This window comes from Pongo pygmaeus, chromosome 18 (genome assembly GCF_028885625.2).
Source record: "Pongo pygmaeus isolate AG05252 chromosome 18, NHGRI_mPonPyg2-v2.0_pri, whole genome shotgun sequence".
Classification (NCBI taxonomy): Eukaryota; Metazoa; Chordata; class Mammalia; order Primates; family Hominidae; genus Pongo; species Pongo pygmaeus.
In genome coordinates, this window is record NC_072391.2 from 63669160 (window position 1) to 63688003 (window position 18844).

The window sequence follows — 18844 nt, forward strand, 5'->3', positions numbered from 1 at the left end:
CCTCAACTCACCACCCCACCCACCCCCTGCTCTTCTGACAGCAAAGCTGACCACTCACTGTAAGATCTGGAGTGAAGGGCTGGCCCTCAGGGTTAAGACAGTTGGATTTTCCTAAGAGCCTTCAGAAGACAGAATCAGTGCAAAGTTGTCAAAGGGGCTTTCAGGCAGGGGGAAGTTTGCCGAGAGAAGGCTTTAAATCCTACCCCATAGCAGCTGCTGGGACAAGGGAAGGCAGGAGGAAAGGACTTGAACTTCCGGGCCAGACAACCTTGGTTCAAATCCTGGCTGTGCTCCTTACAGTTTAGGTGATTTCGGAAATGTCCTGAAACCTCTCTGTTCCTCTTCTGCAAAATGAGGGTTACAATTACAGCAACCTGGAGGATGATGGGGAAGATTAAATAGATAAGATATATAAAGTGCTTGAAACAGTGCCAGGCAAAAAAATAAGTACTTGATAAAGATTAGTTATCAGACACCTGGGTTGCCGTCTGAGTCCCACCACTTACTCCAATGTGAACTTAACATCTGTGTGCCTCAGTTTCCTCATTTGAACAATGAGGATAACCTGAGCACCCAATGCGTGGGGACTTAGGAGCTGCCATTGGCATCAGCCTCACACCCTCTTCCTGGAGACCTTCCCCACAGGCCCTCCTCTGGGCTCCCATATCCCCTGCACTTGCTTCCATCGTAGCACATGTGACTCGCAAGTAGAAATGGTTTCCACATCTGTTTTCACCCTCCCCGATTCGGAGTTCATCAAGGCATGAAGGGGGTCTGGTTCTGCTGGTGTCAGCAGACAGTGAAGGATGAAGGAGTGAACAGATAAAGGGAGTTTGGTTCCCTATGGAAGCTGCTCACACCCTTGGGCAGTGGCTACCATATATGGGAGACTGGTCAGAGCGGTGGAAGAAATTTTAGGGAAAGGATGCAAACCTTCTTGAAAGGTCAGAAGGTTTTGCATAGCTTTGGGGAAGAATAAGCAGAAGGCAGCTGTTCTACCCTGAGGCAGAGGGTGAGGAGCAGGTACAAGGAAGTGTAGGGAAATTTATCTTAGATGGGCTTGTTTACTCATGTTCTAAAACCAACCTTTCATCCGAGTGCATGACTGCTCCCTGAAAGGGGGAACAATAATGTTAATTACCCACAGATTGTGTTTGCCCCAGGCTTTTGGCATTATATCTAACTGCTCTTATGCAAAATACCTGTGTCTAAGTACGCCTTTCATCGTCACTGGCCAGAGTCTGAAGGTGTCTCCTCTTTCCCCAGATCTGTTCCTCCTGGGAAGATGCAGAGGCTCATGATACTCCTCGCCACATCGGGCGCCTGCCTGGGCCTGCTGGCAGCGGCAGCAGTGGCAGCAGCAGGTGCTAACCCTGCCCAACGGGACATCCACAGCCTGCTGCCCACCCACCGGCGCCAAAAGAGAGACTGGATTTGGAACCAGATGCACATTGATGAAGAGAAAAACACCTCACTGCCCCATCATGTAGGCAAGGTAAGGCTCAAGCCCCAGGACAGGAGAAGCCATCAGCAGCTGGCCCATAGTGACAGTGGTGGTGGTGATGGCGATGGTGGCAAAGGTGGTAATAGATATTGTGGTGATCGTAGGAGTGGAGATGATAAGGGTGAAGGTGGTAGCAATAGTGGAAGAAGTCGTAATCGTGGAAGTAGTGGTTGTTAATGGTAGCAATGGTGGTGGTAGTGATAGTGATGGTGGTGAGGATGGGAAAGGACAAGGTGGTGGTGGGAGTGATGGGAACGGTGGTGGTGGTGATGATAAAGGGGTAGGTGGTGGTCTGACAATGGTGATGATGATGGTGCTGATAAAGGGTAGGTGGTGGTTGTGATGATGGTGACGATGGTGATGATAAAGGGATGGGTAGTGGTTGTGATGGTGTTGATCACGGTGATGGTGGTGATGATAAAGGGGTAGGTGGTGGTGGTGATCATGGTGGTGGTGATGAGATAAAGGGGTAGGTGGTGGCTGTGATGGTGGTGATGACGGTGATGGTGGTGATAATAAAGGGATGGGTAGTGGTTGTGATGGTGGTGATCACGGTGATGGTGGTGATGATAAAGGAGTAGGTGGTGGCTGTGATGGTGGTGATGATGGTGATGGTGGTGATGATAAAGGGGTAGGTGGTGGTGGTGATCGTGGTGGTGATCACGGTGATGGTGGTGATGATAAAGGAGTAGGTGGTGGCTGTGATGGTGGTGATGACGGTGATGGTGGTGATAATAAAGGGATGGGTAGTGGTTGTGATGGTGGTGATCACGGTGATGGTGGTGATGATAAAGGGGTAGGTGGTGGTGGTGATCATGGTGATGGTGGTGATGATAAAGGAGTAGGTGGTGGCTGTGATGGTGGTGATGATGGTGATGGTGGTGATGATAAAGGGGTAGGTGGCGGTGGTGATCATGGTGATGGTGATGATAAAGGGGTAGGTGGTGGTGGTGATTGTGGTGGTGATCATGGTGATGGTGGTGATGATAAAGGAGTAGGTGGTGGCTGTGATGGTGGTGATGATGGTGATGGTGGTGATGATAAAGGGGTAGGTGGTGGTGGTGATCATGGTGGTGATCACGGTGATGGTGGTGATGATAAAGGAGTAGGTGGTGGCTGTGATGGTGGTGATGACAGTGATGGTGGTGATAATAAAGGGATGGGTAGTGGTTGTGATGGTGGTGATCACGGTGATGGTGGTGATGATAAAGGGGTAGGTGGTGGTGGTGATCGTGGTGGTGATCGTGGTGGTGATCATGGTGATGGTGGTGATGATAAAGGAGTAGGTGGTGGCTGTGATGGTGGTGATGATGGTGATGGTGGTGATGATAAAGGGGTAGGTGGCGGTGGTGATCATGGTGATGGTGGTGATGATAAAGGGGTAGGTGGCGGTGGTGATCATGGTGATGGTGATGATAAAGGGGTAGGTGGTGGCTGTGATGGTGGTGATCATGGTGATGGTAGTGATGATAAATGGGTAGGTGGTGGTTGTAATGGTGATGATGATGGTGGTGATGAAAAATAAATGTTGATGGTGGTGATGATGGAAGTGATGATGATAGTGATGGTGACGGTGGTGAGGATGGGGAAGGACAAGGTGGTGGTGGTGGTAGTGATGGTAAAGGGGAAGGTGGTGGTTGTGATGGTGGTGATGATGGTGGTGGTAATGGTGGTGGTAGTGGTGAAGGATAAGTGTTGATGGAGATGGTGGTGATGATGATGGTAGTGATGAAAGATAAGCGTTGATAGTGGTAATAATGGAGGTGATGATGATGGTGGTGGAGGTGGTGGTGAACTCTATGGTTCAATTTCTCCCAGACCTTGGTCTGTAAACTAGATATCACTAACAGAAGGGCCATCCAGTGCCCAAGCTGAGGAGGCTCGCCTGGCCTGGGGGTTCAAGGTTTAGGACAGGACCAGCCAACCCTGCCGTGAAATTTTCCCATTTGAAAGATCAGAAAAGAACTGTGCAGCCTTCCACAAAATTGTGCTGAAGATGAAGTTAATCATTCAGGCCATATTTTTGCCAACTCCAGTCTAGGCCTTTGGACCTCCTCAAAAACTCCTTCTCTCAGGCTATCCCTGGTTCCCTGTGACCCCACACAGCTCCCCATATTCCACAACACCCATAATGAGGTACCTGACCCAAGCCTGCCCTCCAGGGCAGGACCTCAGACTCTGACCCTCACTTTGTCCTCCTTTAAAACATGTCTATCCTAAGCCCATCCTGCTAGAGCTCAGAGCATATCTGAGTGACTGCTGAATTGCCTTACCATGTCAAATTGTCATTGATGTCAAAGCCATCCAGTCTAATTGAAAGGGATGGTCCTAGTAGTGGAATTTCACACACAATGACAGGTAGATGGACTGTGTGCTTTCAGAGTTTTCAATGAGGAAGAAAGTTTATTTTGAGTGTGTTAAAATCTCACTTTGTCAGCTTCTTGGAATCTAAATGATAGGTGCAAAAAAGAACATGTCAATGTACTAGAGAAAGGAAGGACCATTCCAAGCACTGGACTGGGTGCCGGAAAGATAACAACAGTGGGCTAAGACAGACATGGTCCCCACCCTCATGGAGAGGGTGGTCTAGAGCAGGGATCAGCAAACTACCCCCTGCGGGCCCAATCCAGCCCACTGCCTGGACTTGCAAATAAAGTTTTATTGGAACACAGCCACACTCATTCATTTACAGATTGCCCACAGCTGCTTTCATGCTACAATGGCAAAGTTGAGTGGTGGTGACAAAGACCAAATGACCCATAAGGCGGCAAATATTTGCTCCCTGCCCTTTACAGAAACAGTTTACCCATCCTAGTCTAGAGGGGAAGCATATGTCAGACAAAGAATGGTGTGGGGGTGCCCTCTGGCTATAGAGAAACAGGCTGGAGAGGAACTTTTGATGGGAAGGCCCAGTCTGGCCATGGCACCAGAAATGCCCCAGCAGACCTTGGTCTGTGGACTGGCTATAGGGCCATCCCATGCTCAGACTGAGAAGGTCAGCGTGGCCTCAGGGTTCAGGGTTTAGGGCAGGGCCAACCATGGCTGCCATGAAATTTTCCCATTTGAGAAATTAGGAAAGATCTGTGCAGCATTTGACAAAATTGGATGGGAATGGGGCCAGCTGGGGAATCTCCACTCGGAGCCCCACCCACAGCCAGCTGGCTGTGCCCATGGCTCCCAACAATAACTGGGATCTTGAAGTCCTCCAGCATGGCCACTCATAGGGGAAGACACTTGCCCAGGGTCACACTAGGAGACCAGGACAAAGCCCCAGGAGAATGCAGCCCTAGGAAAACCAGCATTCCTGACTCTCAACACAAATGCGAGCTCTGTGTCATACAGGAAAATGTCGTCAATCCACCTGCATCCTTCCCGGTGGGATAATTGTGCCTTGAATCAGCCTCTAAAAAGAATGTCTGACCTCAAGGAAAATCTATGGAGTGAGTCAGGGAAAGTCCGTAGAAAGTGGGGGCAACCTTTCAAGGGCTCGCCCAAGGGTCTCTAGCAGCAGGAAGAACGCCAGGCCTGCTGTCATTTGCCAACAGCGTTCATTTGGCCCCTGGCATGGGGCTGGGTCTCCGAGGAACCACAAGGGGTCGTCATGCTGGGAAGAAACAAGGGTGCCTGGAAAAGGCAAGGACGGGGCTCCAAGGATCACCTCCGGCTCCTGAGGATGTAATCCGAGGGAAGGAAGTCCCTGTTTATCAAGGTCAGAGCCTGGAGCCGTTGTTTACAGACCTGGCTGGACAATGGGAGCGAGTCCTGAGCCGCCTTCTGAATCCACAAATATGGGTTTTTGGCATTAAGATGTTATGTTTAAATACAGTGATCTTAGAAAACCGGGGTAGGGGGAATGGAGGCTCCCAGAAACCCATAACCCTCATCTAATCATGAGAAAAACATCAGACAAATTCCAACAGAGGGGCATCCTGCAAAATACCTGACTCGTACTCCTCAAAACTGTCAAGGTCATCAGAAACCAATGAAAGTCTAAGGAACTATCACAGCCATGAGGCGCTTAAAGAAACATGACAACTCAGTGGAATATGGTATCCAGCGTGGGATCCTGGAATAGAAAAAAGACATTAGGTAAAAAAAACTAAGGAACTCTGCATAAACTATGCCCTCTGGTAAATAATAATGCATCCGTATTGGTCCATTAATTATAACAAATGCACCACACTGATGTAAGACGTTCATACTCCGAGAAAAAGAGGAGCAGGCATCTGGAAACTCTCTGCCCTAGTTTCTCGATTTTTCTGTAAATCTGGAACTGTTCTAAAAAATAAAGTCTAGGGAAGAAAAATTGAAGGGGAGGAAAACAGAAACTGGATATTCACATGAAATTGTATGCAAAACTCCAATCACACAGATCCAAGCTGATTTCCTCCCTCCATCCTCCCTGCCCTGGTGGGTCCTAACACACTCACCCAGAGCCCAGTTGGAAGGTCACCATCTTATCCTCACCTTGAGCAACTCACACAGGGCCCCAAACTGTCCCCTTCTCTTTGAGTCTCCACTGTCCTCGCAGGTCACAGGTTACAGAGCTGAGGCACGGCTTCTTGCCTCTAGTCCAGCTGTTCATCGTGCATCCTGGCCACTGGGCCTTAGTACCTCCTCATGAACCCACCTGCCGCCTGCACGCCACAGCCTTGCTCCAAGATGCTTGTTGCTGCCCACCTGTCTCCCACACTGCCCAACCAAGGGGGCGATCCTCACTCCCTGTCTCCACTTCCTCCCCTTCTAGACTCTTCCCTTGGCTGCATCATCTAACTTCCCACGCTATCAACCCCTGTCACTGCCCTCACTGAGGGCTCCAATGACTACACTGCTGCTAAACCCTGGGGACACTTTCCAGACCTCATGGGATGTGGCCATACCCTTCTGGAATCTCCCTCTTCTTTCTTGAGACCCCAGCCTCTCTGAGTTCTCTGGAGGAGTCCAGCCTTTTTTTTTTTTTTTTGAGTCAGAGTCTCACTCTGTCACCCAGGCTGAAGTGCAGTGGTGTGATCTTGGCTCACTGCAACCTCTGCCTCCCCGGCTCAAACGATCCTCCTCCCTCAGCCTCCCAAGTAGCTGAGACTACAGGCGTGTGCCACCACACCCAGCTAATTTTTTGTTGTTGTTGTATTTTTAATAGAGATGGGGTTTCACCATGTTGGCCAGGCTGGTCTCAAACTCCTGACCTCAAGTGATCCACCCAACTTCGACTCCCAAAGTGCTGGGATTACAGGCATGAGCCACCATGCCCGCCCGAGTCCAGCCTTTCTAAAGAGTCCTCACCAGATGCCTTCACACAAAAGCCCTTGCTCTATTTGACTTTAAATGATGTGAGGCAGACTCAGTAGCTCATGCCTGTGATCCCAGCATTCTGAGAGGCCAAGGCAGGAGAATTGCTTGAGCCCAGGAGTTTGAGAACAGCCTGGACAACATAGTGAGACCCCATCTCTATAAAAAAATACAAAAATTAGCCGAGCTTGGTGGTGCACACTTGTAGTCCCAGCTACTCCGGAGGCTGAGGCAGAAGGATTGATTGAGCTCAGGACGGGGAGGTTGTAGTGAGCCAACACCGAGCCACTGTACTCCAACCTGGGCTACAGAGCAAGACCCTGTCTCAAAAAAAAAAAAAAAAAAAAGAGGCTGGGCACGGTGGCTCACACCTGTATTCACAGCACTTTGGGAGGCCAAGGCGGGCAGATCACTTGAGGTCAGGAGTTTGAGACCAGCCTGGCCAACATGGTGAAACCCCGTTTCTACTAAAAATAGAAAAATTAGCTAGGCGTGGTGGCACACGCCTGTAATCCCAGCTACTCAGGAGGCTGAGGCAGAATAATCGCTTGAACCCAGGAGGCAGAGGTTGCAGTGAGCCAAGATCATGCCACTGCACTCCAGCCTGGGCAACAGAGCTAAACTCTGTCTCAAAAAACAAACAAACAAACAAACAAAAAAGCAATGTTGCACTTCCTCAGCGTGCCAGCCTCTGAGGCTGCAAACCTAGATCCTGAGAACCACGATGGGATCTGTGCGCTCTGTACTCCTAGTGGGGGCCTGGCACCTCCCAGGCACCAAGTTATATTTTGTAATTGAATAGAATTCTATTTTGGGGACATACTAACCTTCTATGAGAGTATCATTGTATATGCATAGAATACTATTCTATAGGAACTAAACCGTTCCTAATATTTTCTGTTTCTATGATTCTTTAAATGGAGATCCTCTAACCTGTGGTTCTATTATTAATAATTATTAACTAGCATTTATAGAGCCCTGTTTGGTGTAAGATGCTTTACATATATTATTTTCCAAATCTTACTCCTTGGGACATGAACAGTACATGTTACACAGAAAAATGGTTCTGTGGTCTAAGAAGTATGGAAAATCCTGAGTTACACAAAGCTTGCTGGAGTTCTTTTCTGCAGAGCTGTACATTGTAAATCTCCAAGAAGAGAATATTTTATGTACCATTTTCTGTACTAGGCCCAGGGGTGTGCTGATAAATGTTTGACAACTGGCTGTCCAGAGGAAAAGTTTCTGATTTGTAGCACTTGCCAGTGTCTGTGGTGTAAATACGCTCACCATGTCTCATTTCAAGCTATCATTGTGATGTCATCGAAGGCCAAGACAAGATGGGAGAAGATACTCATGAGCACATCATTATGTAGCATTTCCATCATACAGACACCATAAACACAGATAACCTCAAAACATAGTCAAAGGTAGCAGAATAATTAGGAAGCGATGAATTCTGAGAATTTGTTGTTTTTCATATGATTTATTTATTGTAAGTTTACATAATTTAATTTGTAATAATGGCTGTATTTAACAATCAGCTCACAAATATTCCTGAAAATTTAAGCTGGTTCTCGAAAGCCAAGCTGATACAATCCAGCACAAGCACACCACTGGCTAGGACCCCATCTTTGTGTGGAACAGCAGAAGAGTTCAGTGTTTCCCAGAACTCATCTTCAAAAGTGCTGTTCTACTCCTCAGAGCAAAGCAACATCAGAAGCAATATTTCCATTTTACAAATGAGGTAACTAAAACTCGGAGAGGTTAAGTGACTTCTACGAGGCAAAAATATCCTTTGCCTTCCAATGGCACCAAGTATATTTTTCCACTCAAAAAATGTTTTCTAAGCACCTACTCTGTTCAGGCACCATTCTAGGCATACTGGGGCTCTGCCAGGCAACTCACACCATGAAAACAACTCATTGGTGACTAGTCAGAGGTTCTTTTTTTTTTGGCTTTTTAAAAATTTTATTTTCAGGGGTACATGTCCATGTTTGTTACATGTATATCGCATATTGGTGGGGATTGGGCTTCTAGCATACCCATTACCCAAATAATGAACATTATGGCCAATAGGTTATTTGTCTACCCTCACCCTCATCCCAACCTCCCCTCTTTTGGAGTCTCCAGTGTCTATTATTTCCATTTTTATGGCCATATGTACCAATTGTTTAGCTCCTACTTATAAGTGAGAATATGTGGTATTGGATTTATTGCTTCTGAGTTAGTTCACTTAGGTTCATTTAGGATTATGGCCTGCAGCTCTATCCATGTTGCTGCAAAGGACATGATTTTATTCTTTTTGATGGCTGCCAGAGGTTCTTGATAAAAAATCTCAGTGTCCTATTTAGGGACCCTGGCCAGCACCACACACACCACATACACACATGCACACTTGTGTACACACACTCTCACTCACACACACACACAGCCGCCGCCGCCCATTCCCAGCTCACGTCACCTCTTCTTTTCTAGATCAAGTCAAGTGTGAGTCGCAAGAATGCCAAGTACCTGCTCAAAGGAGAATATGTGGGCAAGGTCTTCCGGGTCGATGCAGAGACAGGAGACGTGTTCGCCATTGAGAGGCTGGACCGGGAGAATATCTCAGAGTACCACCTCACTGCTGTCATTGTGGACAAGGACACCGGCGAAAACCTGGAGACTCCTTCCAGCTTCACCATCAAAGTTCATGACGTGAACGACAACTGGCCTGTGTTCACGCATCGGTTGTTCAATGCGTCCGTGCCTGAGTCGTCGGCTGTGGGTACGTTGCATGCCCACTTTGTCCTCCTCCCTCTCCCTCCTGCCTCCCTCATCCCCAGCCTGGGGGCACCTCTCACAACAGCCACTTCACTGCCTGGGGTAGGAATCCAGTGAGTTCAGGGCAGTGATTGTAATGCCTGTGTTGCCACTTTACATGATTTGAAAGAAACTCTAGTTCCTAACAAGCTCTGATCTGGCCACAGGCTGAGCTCTGACCCTAGTCACAGACCAACCCCTGATCCTAATCATGGACTGAGCCCTGACTACAGTCATAAACTTGGCCCTGATCCTGATCCTGTACTGAGCCCTGATCCTGATCATGGGTTGAACCCTGATACTAGTCACAGACCAAGCCCTGATCCTGATCGTGGACTGAGCCCTGACCCTAGTCATAAACTTAGCTCTGATCCTGATCATGGACTGAGCCCTGCCCCTAGTCATAGACCAAGCCCTGATCCTGATCATTGCATGAGCCCTGACCCTAGTCTAAGACCGAGCCCTGATTCTGATCATGGACTGAGTCCTGCCCCTAGTCATAGACTGTACCCTGATTTTGATCATGAACTCAGCCCTGGCCATCAGAGGCATATCTCACTACTCTTTGGAACAAACTCCACCCACTGCCTCTGACTGTCAGGATTAGCACACCAAGAGTGTAGCCTTTACACGTGAAGACTGTCATGGCCTGCCACTAAGGCAAAAGGATTCATCTCTAGGGGCCATGCAGGTGTGGTATGGGTGACAGAGCACTAGCCACAAGGTATGTCACCAGCCTGGGCTCTGGGCTCAGGAGGTTACTACTCCACCTGTTCAGTACCCCTCAGACTCCAGAGGGTGCCAGAAAAGAGCTTCCCTCCTCAGTCCAGAGCCTCCAGCCAGGGCCCTGGGACCAGACCTTCGGGTTGAGTGTGAGATCCTGGAGTTCAAGGGGATGCGAAAAGTGACACCACCCCTTTGGGGGCACCTTTCCAGGAGAGAGAGAAGCAGCTCATTGCTGTCCTCGGTTTCTCTCCCTGACCCCAACCCTCCGCCCCCTCCCTCATTTCCCCGGGAAGCACACAAACCACCTGATCTCTTTGACTCCTTCAAGGTTGACCTGGCTGGGCCCCCAATGCCACCAGCACTTTGCCCCCATGCAGGCTCCTCAGAAAACAAAACAGCCTTTTATTCCCAGGACCTGGGGGAGGTGGGGACAGAGCACAGCCTGAGCCCCATCTGCTCTGTTCCAGGAATGGGGTAAGGGGCCTTGCAGTCACAAGTCAGCAACCCCAGGATTCTCTCTCTGCAGGGACCTCGGTCATCTCTGTGACAGCAGTGGATGCAGACGACCCCACTGTGGGAGACCACGCCTCTGTCATGTACCAAATCCTGAAGGGGAAAGAGTATTTTGCCATCGATAATTCTGGTCTGTGTGACTAACACTCCTGGACAGTCACTGACTTGGAGGGACAAGGGGAGGTGGATACTCCAGGTGCACGTGCTAAGGGAAGTCCAGTCTGACAGGTGTCACTAGCTACTGAACCACACTGTACCATGGAAGTAGTCTGTATCATATGTAAAGACAAGGCGGCTGGTCAAGGGAGAAGGAAGCAGACAGGTGCCCAAGACGTGGACTCAAGTCCAGGGAACAAAATCAGGATCTCATTACCCAAGAAGTGGCCAACGGGCAGCAGAGGATGCTGGCTAGCTGCTCTGGGTGCAGGTTCAGACAGATCTGGTTTCCAAAGCCAGCTCTGCCACTCACCCCCTCTAGAGACCTTGGACAAATCAACTAACTTCTGCAAGCCTTAGTTCCCTCATCTAGGAAGTAGGAACACTTATATTTATATTGTGTGGTAGCTGTAAAGTTTGAGTTAGATCATGTATAAAGGCAGCAAGGCCCATAGTAATTGCTTATGTGGTGACTTAACAAAAAATATAAGGACTGACTCTTGGGAGCAAGAAAGAAGTCCAGTGGAACTGTCTTTCAGAGAGATGGTAAATACATAGCACAGATGCCACTACTATGCTACAGTGCACCAAGGCAGACATCACTAATCTATCACAGCACTGTTTCCCTCTGAGCCTAGATATAGCCTCATGGTCTTTGTCAATACAATATTTCAGGTGGCGAGGACAAATACTGAACCAAACTATTGGGCCAGCTTTGGCCTCACAGTATAGGCTATGGAGGTAGTGGGTTGTAGAATCACAGTTCTCAGCCCCAGTTGCACAGTGGAATCACCTGGGAAGCTCTTAAGTCAGGTTCTCTCTGGGCAGGCCCTAGGCATTGGTATTTTCTAGAAGCTGGTAACACGGTTCCTGCTGGGACTCTTTTTGCAGGACGTATTGTCACAATAACCAAAAGCTTGGACCGAGAGAAGCAGGCCAGGTATGAGATCGTGGTGGAAGCGCGAGATGCCCAGGGCCTCCGGGGGGACTCGGGCACGGCCACCGTGCTGGTCACTCTGCAAGACATCAATGACAACTTCCCCTTCTTCACCCAGAGTGAGCCCCTCCTCTAGGGCCCTGGGAAGGGGGGCTGGGATACCCTAGACTCAGTGACTTGGGGCTCTGGGAGAAGAGTTACAAATCCTTTTACCTCTCCCTCTATCCCAGGGTAGGCCTGATGCCCAAAGGAGTCCTTTGGGTGAAGGGAGGGGCCCTGCTTCCATCCCAATACCACATTCCCAAGGCCATCCTGCTGCCCCCTGCCACAATCCCCTCATAGGCCAGAGGGAAATCCCACTCCCTGCTGGGTGCCACCACTGTACCGTGTCCCACCATGAGACACAAGCAGTTTCACCCAGATCCCATGGGCTTGGGAAAATCAAAGCCCTGAGACTCAGGTCCCAGCTAGAAATTCCCACAAGCCGGTGAACATGGGGACAGCAAAGTCCTATATCCAGAGCCAGGGCTGGGCCCTGACCCCACCTACACACTGATCCACCCCACAAAGAATGTCTAATGAGAGCTTTTCCCATGCCCTGGGGCAGATGGCTCTCCACTTGCAACTCCCAGTGCTGATGCTGTCATTCAGTTGTTCAGCCGCCCTAGAGACAGGCCAGTTGTCCTGAAGTGGCTTCCTCGTATATGGCATAAGCTCCCTGAAGGCAGGACTTGTCTCTCTTGTCCATTGATAGGCCCCCTGGCAAAGTGCTTGGCATACAATAGGTGCTCAATAGCTATTTATTGGATGGAGGGATGGATGGATGGACATACAGATAGGGAAGACCCTCTTTACCGTGAGAATCCCAGGGGTATTATTATTTATGATTATTTTATTATGCCCATTTCTTGTATCAAAATATGTTAGAATAGCTGAAAGAGACAATCGCCTTGTCTATCTCATTAACCCAAGGCCCTTTGGGGTGTTCTGTTTGCATCAGCCAAGTACACATTTGTCGTGCCTGAAGACACCCGTGTGGGTACCTCTGTGGGCTCTCTGTTTGTTGAGGACCCAGATGAGCCCCAGAACCGGATGACCAAGTACAGCATCTTGCGGGGCGACTACCAAGACGCTTTCACAATTGAGACAAACCCCACCCACAATGAGGGCATCATCAAGCCCACGAAGGTTTGTAGGCCAATGGCAACAATGTCAAATGTGAGGCTTGGGCCTCTTGGCGCCCACAGGTCCTGCTTGGGGATTGCTCCTGGGCCAGAGACCATCAAAGGACCATCAAAGCTCCAAGCTGGTCATGTGTTCATGGAGACTGTGATCCAGTGTCTTAGGCCAAGTTACTTGGGAAGCAAATCTTAAGGCCAAGGCTGGGTGTAAATTGTTTATCTGGGAGGTGATCCCAGGAAGCCCCAGGAGCAATGACCCATTGCGGGGTCAGTGTGGAACACATCTCAGAGTTGGAGCAGCTGAGGGTGGGGGAGCTGGGGTATTTATACACTCACTCTCTGTGGTGTTGACTGGGGGCTGCCCCTGGAGTTATTACCTCTCTGGCACTTTCTGGCCTGCCATGTGTCCTGGCCAGTAGAAATCCATCAGCATGAAGAAAACAGTGAGTAATTGTGGTGACAGGGATGGCCACTGACACTGGATGCTGCTGACAGCCAGAGAAGCCAGATCAACTGAATCTGGAAGAGGAGGGAGAGGTCCTGTGAGGGGCATAAAAAATGCCTCTGGAATGGCCATGCAGAGGACTGCAAGTCCTGGGCCTGAGTCCTTCTCTGACCCAGCCCCATGCTGGGGCTTGGAAACACCAAGGAGAGGCAGACACAGCCTCCAGTGTCAGCAAAGGTCTCAGCGAATGGGGAAGACATATGCATGAACAAAAATGTACAGCCAGGTGTAAGTGATACACAGCAGCTCTGAACAGGGAGCAATTACTTCTGCTGGGAGGGGTTTTTGAGAGAGCATCTGATTACCTTCTGTTTGGCTTCCTGAGGGATGAGTAGGAGTTTTCTAGGCAGGCAAGGGCAGGAGAAGGATCTTGAGCAAAGGCATAAAGGAAAAGCATGTCCAGCCGGGCCTGGTGGTTCACGCCTGTAATCCCAGCACTTTGGGAGGCCGAGGCAGGTGGATCACCTGAGGTCAGGAGTTTGAGACCAGCCTGGCCAATATGGTGAAACCCCGTCTCTACTAAAAATAGCAAAATTAGCCGGGTGTGGTGGCAGGTGCCTGTAATCCCAGCTACTTGGAAGGCTGAGGCAGGAGAATCGCTTGAACCTGGGAGGTGGAAGTTGCAGTGAGCCGAGATCGCGCCACTGCACTCCAATCTGGGCACCAAGAGCAATACTCTGTCTCAAAAACAAAGAAAAAGCCTGTCCTTAAGGACCTGTGGGTAGAACCACTAGTGACACCCTTAAGAGCAGGACCATAGTTGATCCATTGCATGTCCCAAACGCTGGAAATAGGGCCAGGCGCAGAGCCAGGGTTGTGGGTGTGGCCATGAGGCTGCTGAGATGAAATGGGAAGCAGCTGAAGACAGACACCAGGTGCAGCCGCTGTCTTGATGACCTCAGAAATATCACTTGTCAAGGCCATGGGCCCCTCATCTATAAAATGGGTGTCATCCTGGTACTACCTTGCACAGTTGCTGTGCAGATCATGTGCCACACACATGCTTGGCCCAGAGCAGGCACTCACCATCCTTTTTTCTTACACAGCCTCTGGATTATGAATACATCCAGCAATACAGCTTCATCGTCGAGGCCACAGACCCCACCATCGACCTCCGATACATGAGCCCTCCCGCGGGAAACAGAGCCCAGGTCATTATCAACATCACAGATGTGGACGAGCCCCCCATTTTCCAGCAGCCTTTCTACCACTTCCAGCTGAAGGAAAACCAGAAGAAGCCTCTGATTGGCACAGTGCTGGCCATGGACCCCGACGCAGCTAGGCATAGCATTGGGTAAGGGGGCGCGTGTCGATGAGGATGATAAGGACAATCTAGCCTGGATGTTCCTATGCCTGCTGGTCTGAGGCCAGGACTCAGAGAGGGGAACTGGCTTCTCCTGGCACTTACAGGGAAAGTGACAGAGGCAAGACCAGAAGCAAAAGCTCTTGCACTTGGCAGCCTGGCATCTTGACCTGCCCGGGCTCCCCCACCTAGCATGGTCCTGGGCATCCAGAGCTACTTGTCCTCTGTCCGGCCTTGAAGGCTTATTCTCTGCACCACAGCTCTCACCAGATCTGACAGTCAAGAAAGCAGCCAATCAGACGACACACCAGAGGCCCCTTCACTAAAACTGTATTCTTGAATCTATCTCCCCCAAACCACAAAAGTAAGAAGTGTTCATTTTGTACGTGAAACAACACAAAGATCTACCAAGAAAACACTGATAACTCCCACTCTCAGATAACTCATGTTCGTGGCCTGACCTGGTCCTATTGCTCCTTTCTTTTCGTGACCACACAAACATGTGGATGCATTTATGGTGGGTTTGTTGTTGTCTGTTTGCTTTTGATGTTTGATTGCTTTAAAATTTTTTTGGATCATGCCATGCTTATTTCATCGATATTTGCTCTTCTATCTTAACTAAATTTCTCTTTTACAGTCTTTAGAAAAAAATGATACAGTTCCAACAGATAGTTTTTAGAGCCATATAATATGCAATAGTAAGTATAAATTCAATTCAATCTTATTTTATTGCAGATGCAGAGCTGATTTTGCCAGCACCATTTACTAAATATTATAATAATAAGTCATCGTTTTCCCACCTTTGTTATATGCTAAGTTTTCTGTATATACCTGTATCCACTTCTAATTCTCTGTCCTATCTATTGTTCTATAGCAAAGCCATTCTGTTTTATTCTACTAGCTTGTATAAGTCCATTCTCCTATAAAGAAATAGTTAAGACTGGGTAGTTTATAAAGAAAAGAGGTTGTTTAACAGGAAGTATAGTGGCTTCTCCTTCTGGGGAGGCCTCAGGAAACTTACAGTCCTGGGGAAGCAGGCACGTCTTACACGGCCAGAACAGGAGTGGGAAGAGAGTTGTTACACACTTTTCAACAACCTGATCTCATGATAACTCACTGTCTTGAGAACAGAACCTAGGGGATGGTGCTAATCCATTCATGAGAACTCTGTCCCATGTTCTATCCACCTCCCACCAGGACCCACCTCCAACACTGGGGATTACATTTCGACATGAGATTCGGTGGGGACACAGATCCAAACCATATAGCTTTACACTAGATCTTAGATATACATAAAAGTCCTTCCCATGTTGCTTTTTTATTTGATATAATTTTTTGTCAACTCTCATTTTTTCTTTTGTGAAATTTAAAATTTTGTATCCAGGTTTTTTTAAACATTAGAATTCTAGTGTTTGTATATTATAAACATTAGTATTTATATATTAATTTTGGTGTAGCTAATGTTTCAAGGGTATTAAGTCTTCTTATTAAGGACAAAATATGTTCTTCCATTTTGGCCTCATATCCTAAGTTTTGGGACTACTCTTTTCATTGCCATTCTATTCTAAATAGCCTATAATTATAATTTTTGTTTCTCCTTTGATCCAAGGGTTTATTTAAGAGATTGACTTGATTTCTTTATTTTCATTTATAAGTCATAGGGTGTTTTTTTTGTTTTGCTTTAGCTTGTTCTGTGATGTGATACAATTGTATTTGTGTCCACTTCTTCCTAGAATATCTAAGTTTTGACTTTATGTATTTAAATTTTTCTATTCAGTTAACAAAGGTTTGCAACTATTTTACCTTCATTATGGTTTGTAACTTTCATCCAAATGTAATTAGCCAATTTGTTCTGCTTAAATATTTTGGCTTTAATTCCGTTTCCTGATGTTACATTTGTTAGTCCTGTTTTCATGTTATTCATATTCGCCTAATGCAAATTTTCCAACCTTTACTTTTAACTTTTCCAGGTCATTTGGCATTAAGTTGTCTCTTGAAAACAAGAATGCATTTGGCTTTGCTTTTTAATCTAAACTGAAATGCTTTGTGTTTAACCTATTTACATTTTTCATCATAATTGATATGTTTGATGTTACTTCTTTTATCTTGTTTTACATTTCTCATTTATCAAACTTAATGGCTTTTTTCTTTTTCCTCGTCTTTGCTATACAGTCTATGTTTCTTTATTTTTTTTTCTCCTAGATATTTGGATGAGGTGCATCCATTTTTATTTCTACCAGTGAGATTTACTTCTCTCCGCAAAATTTAAAATGTTTTCTTGGACCTATATTTTCTAGTTAAAACTATTATACACATACACACACCTGTTGCTTTTCTATGTATGATAAACAAATCAATAGTTTTGTTTTAATTCTTGCCATACCAGGTTTTTACTTTATATTGAGATGTTTAGTTAGATACAGTAAGTTTTCAAAAAAAAATTCAGGACACAAATATCTTAGTTCTTTGCCTTTTTTTGGGGTGGGGGGGACAGGTTCTTCCTCTTGTCACCCAGGCTAGAGTGCAGTGGCACAACCATAGCTCGCTACAGCCTTGAACATCTAGGCTGAAGCAACCCTCCCACCTCAGCCTCTGAGTATCTGGGACTACAGGCACACACCACCACACCAGGCTAATATTTTTTTTTTTTTTTTTTTTTGGTGAGACAGGGTCTCACTCTCTCACCTGGGCTGGTCTTGAACTCCTGGCCTCAAGCAAATTTCCAGCTTCAGCCCCTCCCAAAGCACTCAAATTACTGGTGTGAGCCACCATGCCCAACCTTGCCTTCTAATAACACCTGGATGTATTCATATAATCCTCAGATTATAAACACTTCCCTTCAAAAATACTATCAATGTATTCTAGTATTTAATTTTGTGGGGGCATCTGAGGCAAATCTGATTTTTCTTTCTTCATAAGGAAATTATTTCTTTCTGTCTGGACTCTATTCAGTTTCTTCACACAGCCTTGAAATTCATAAATGTCATCAGGATATGCCTAAATATTGGGGTTTTTCAATGATGTCTGATGTCAATGACATCTTATAATCTGTAGACTCAAGCCTTTCTTCAGATCAGGAAAGTTTTCTTTTCTTTTCTTTTCTTTTCTTTTCTTTTCTTTTTTGTTATTTCTTCCGTTCTGTTTGTTCTGGGATTTTCCTCATTAATAGCAACTATTATTCCTATACACACAAAACATATATATTTATCTTTCCATAGATTTTTCCTGATTTCTGAAAGAACTTTTTAAATTTTTTATTTCACAAAGTTAATTTCTTTGTAATTACTTCATATCTCTTCCAGCTCTTTTTGTGTGGCTTCCTGGCTATTGCCCAATGATCTTTTCATTAATCACTAAAACAAGTCCTAGCTATGGTGTGATGTCACCTGTTCAGCTCTGAAACTGCATCTGATGGTCTCAGGTACCACCTCCAGTCCAGTGATGGCAATGTAACTAAGATCAAAGGCATTATCTTGCTATCCTGAATCCCTCTGTGTAGGTCCGCTCTTGTCTGAGTGGCAGAGTGCAATGAGCAGTGAGAGAGGGGCATGGAGTGGGATGCAGGGGACAGATGCAGAAGGGCCTTGTCCCTCATGCTGAGGAGTGTAGACTCAGCAAAGAACAATGGAAAGCCATGAAACTCTCTCCCCTGGGCAGATACTCCATCCGCAGGACCAGTGACAAGGGCCAATTCTTCCGAGTCACAAAAAAGGGCGACATTTACAATGAGAAAGAACTGGACAGAGAAGTCTACCCCTGGTATAACCTGACTGTGGAGGCCAAAGAACTGGATTCCACTGGTGAGTGGCCACATCTGCCAGGGCACCTGGATTCTTTTCCTTTTCCCTCATTCTTCCAAAACTGGCATAATCAATAATTTGGGGTCTCTAGACGTATTAGAAGTGCCTGCTGAAGCACCCGCTGGTTGGGA

The 18844-nt window shown here is 47.2% G+C and overlaps 1 protein-coding gene across 1 annotated transcript in view; it reads left to right on the top strand.

The window, feature by feature from the left end:
• CDH5 (cadherin 5) overlaps window positions 1-18844 on the top strand; it is a 38629-nt gene that overhangs the window by 11379 nt on the left and 8406 nt on the right. The window contains exons 2-8 of the mRNA XM_054454284.2: window positions 1267-1495; window positions 9269-9557; window positions 10845-10961; window positions 11879-12043; window positions 12925-13112; window positions 14657-14904; window positions 18571-18713. Coding sequence (XP_054310259.1) covers window positions 1286-1495; window positions 9269-9557; window positions 10845-10961; window positions 11879-12043; window positions 12925-13112; window positions 14657-14904; window positions 18571-18713 — 1360 coding nt within the window. The 5' untranslated portion in view covers window positions 1267-1285. The remainder of the gene's footprint in view (window positions 1-1266; window positions 1496-9268; window positions 9558-10844; window positions 10962-11878; window positions 12044-12924; window positions 13113-14656; window positions 14905-18570; window positions 18714-18844) is intronic.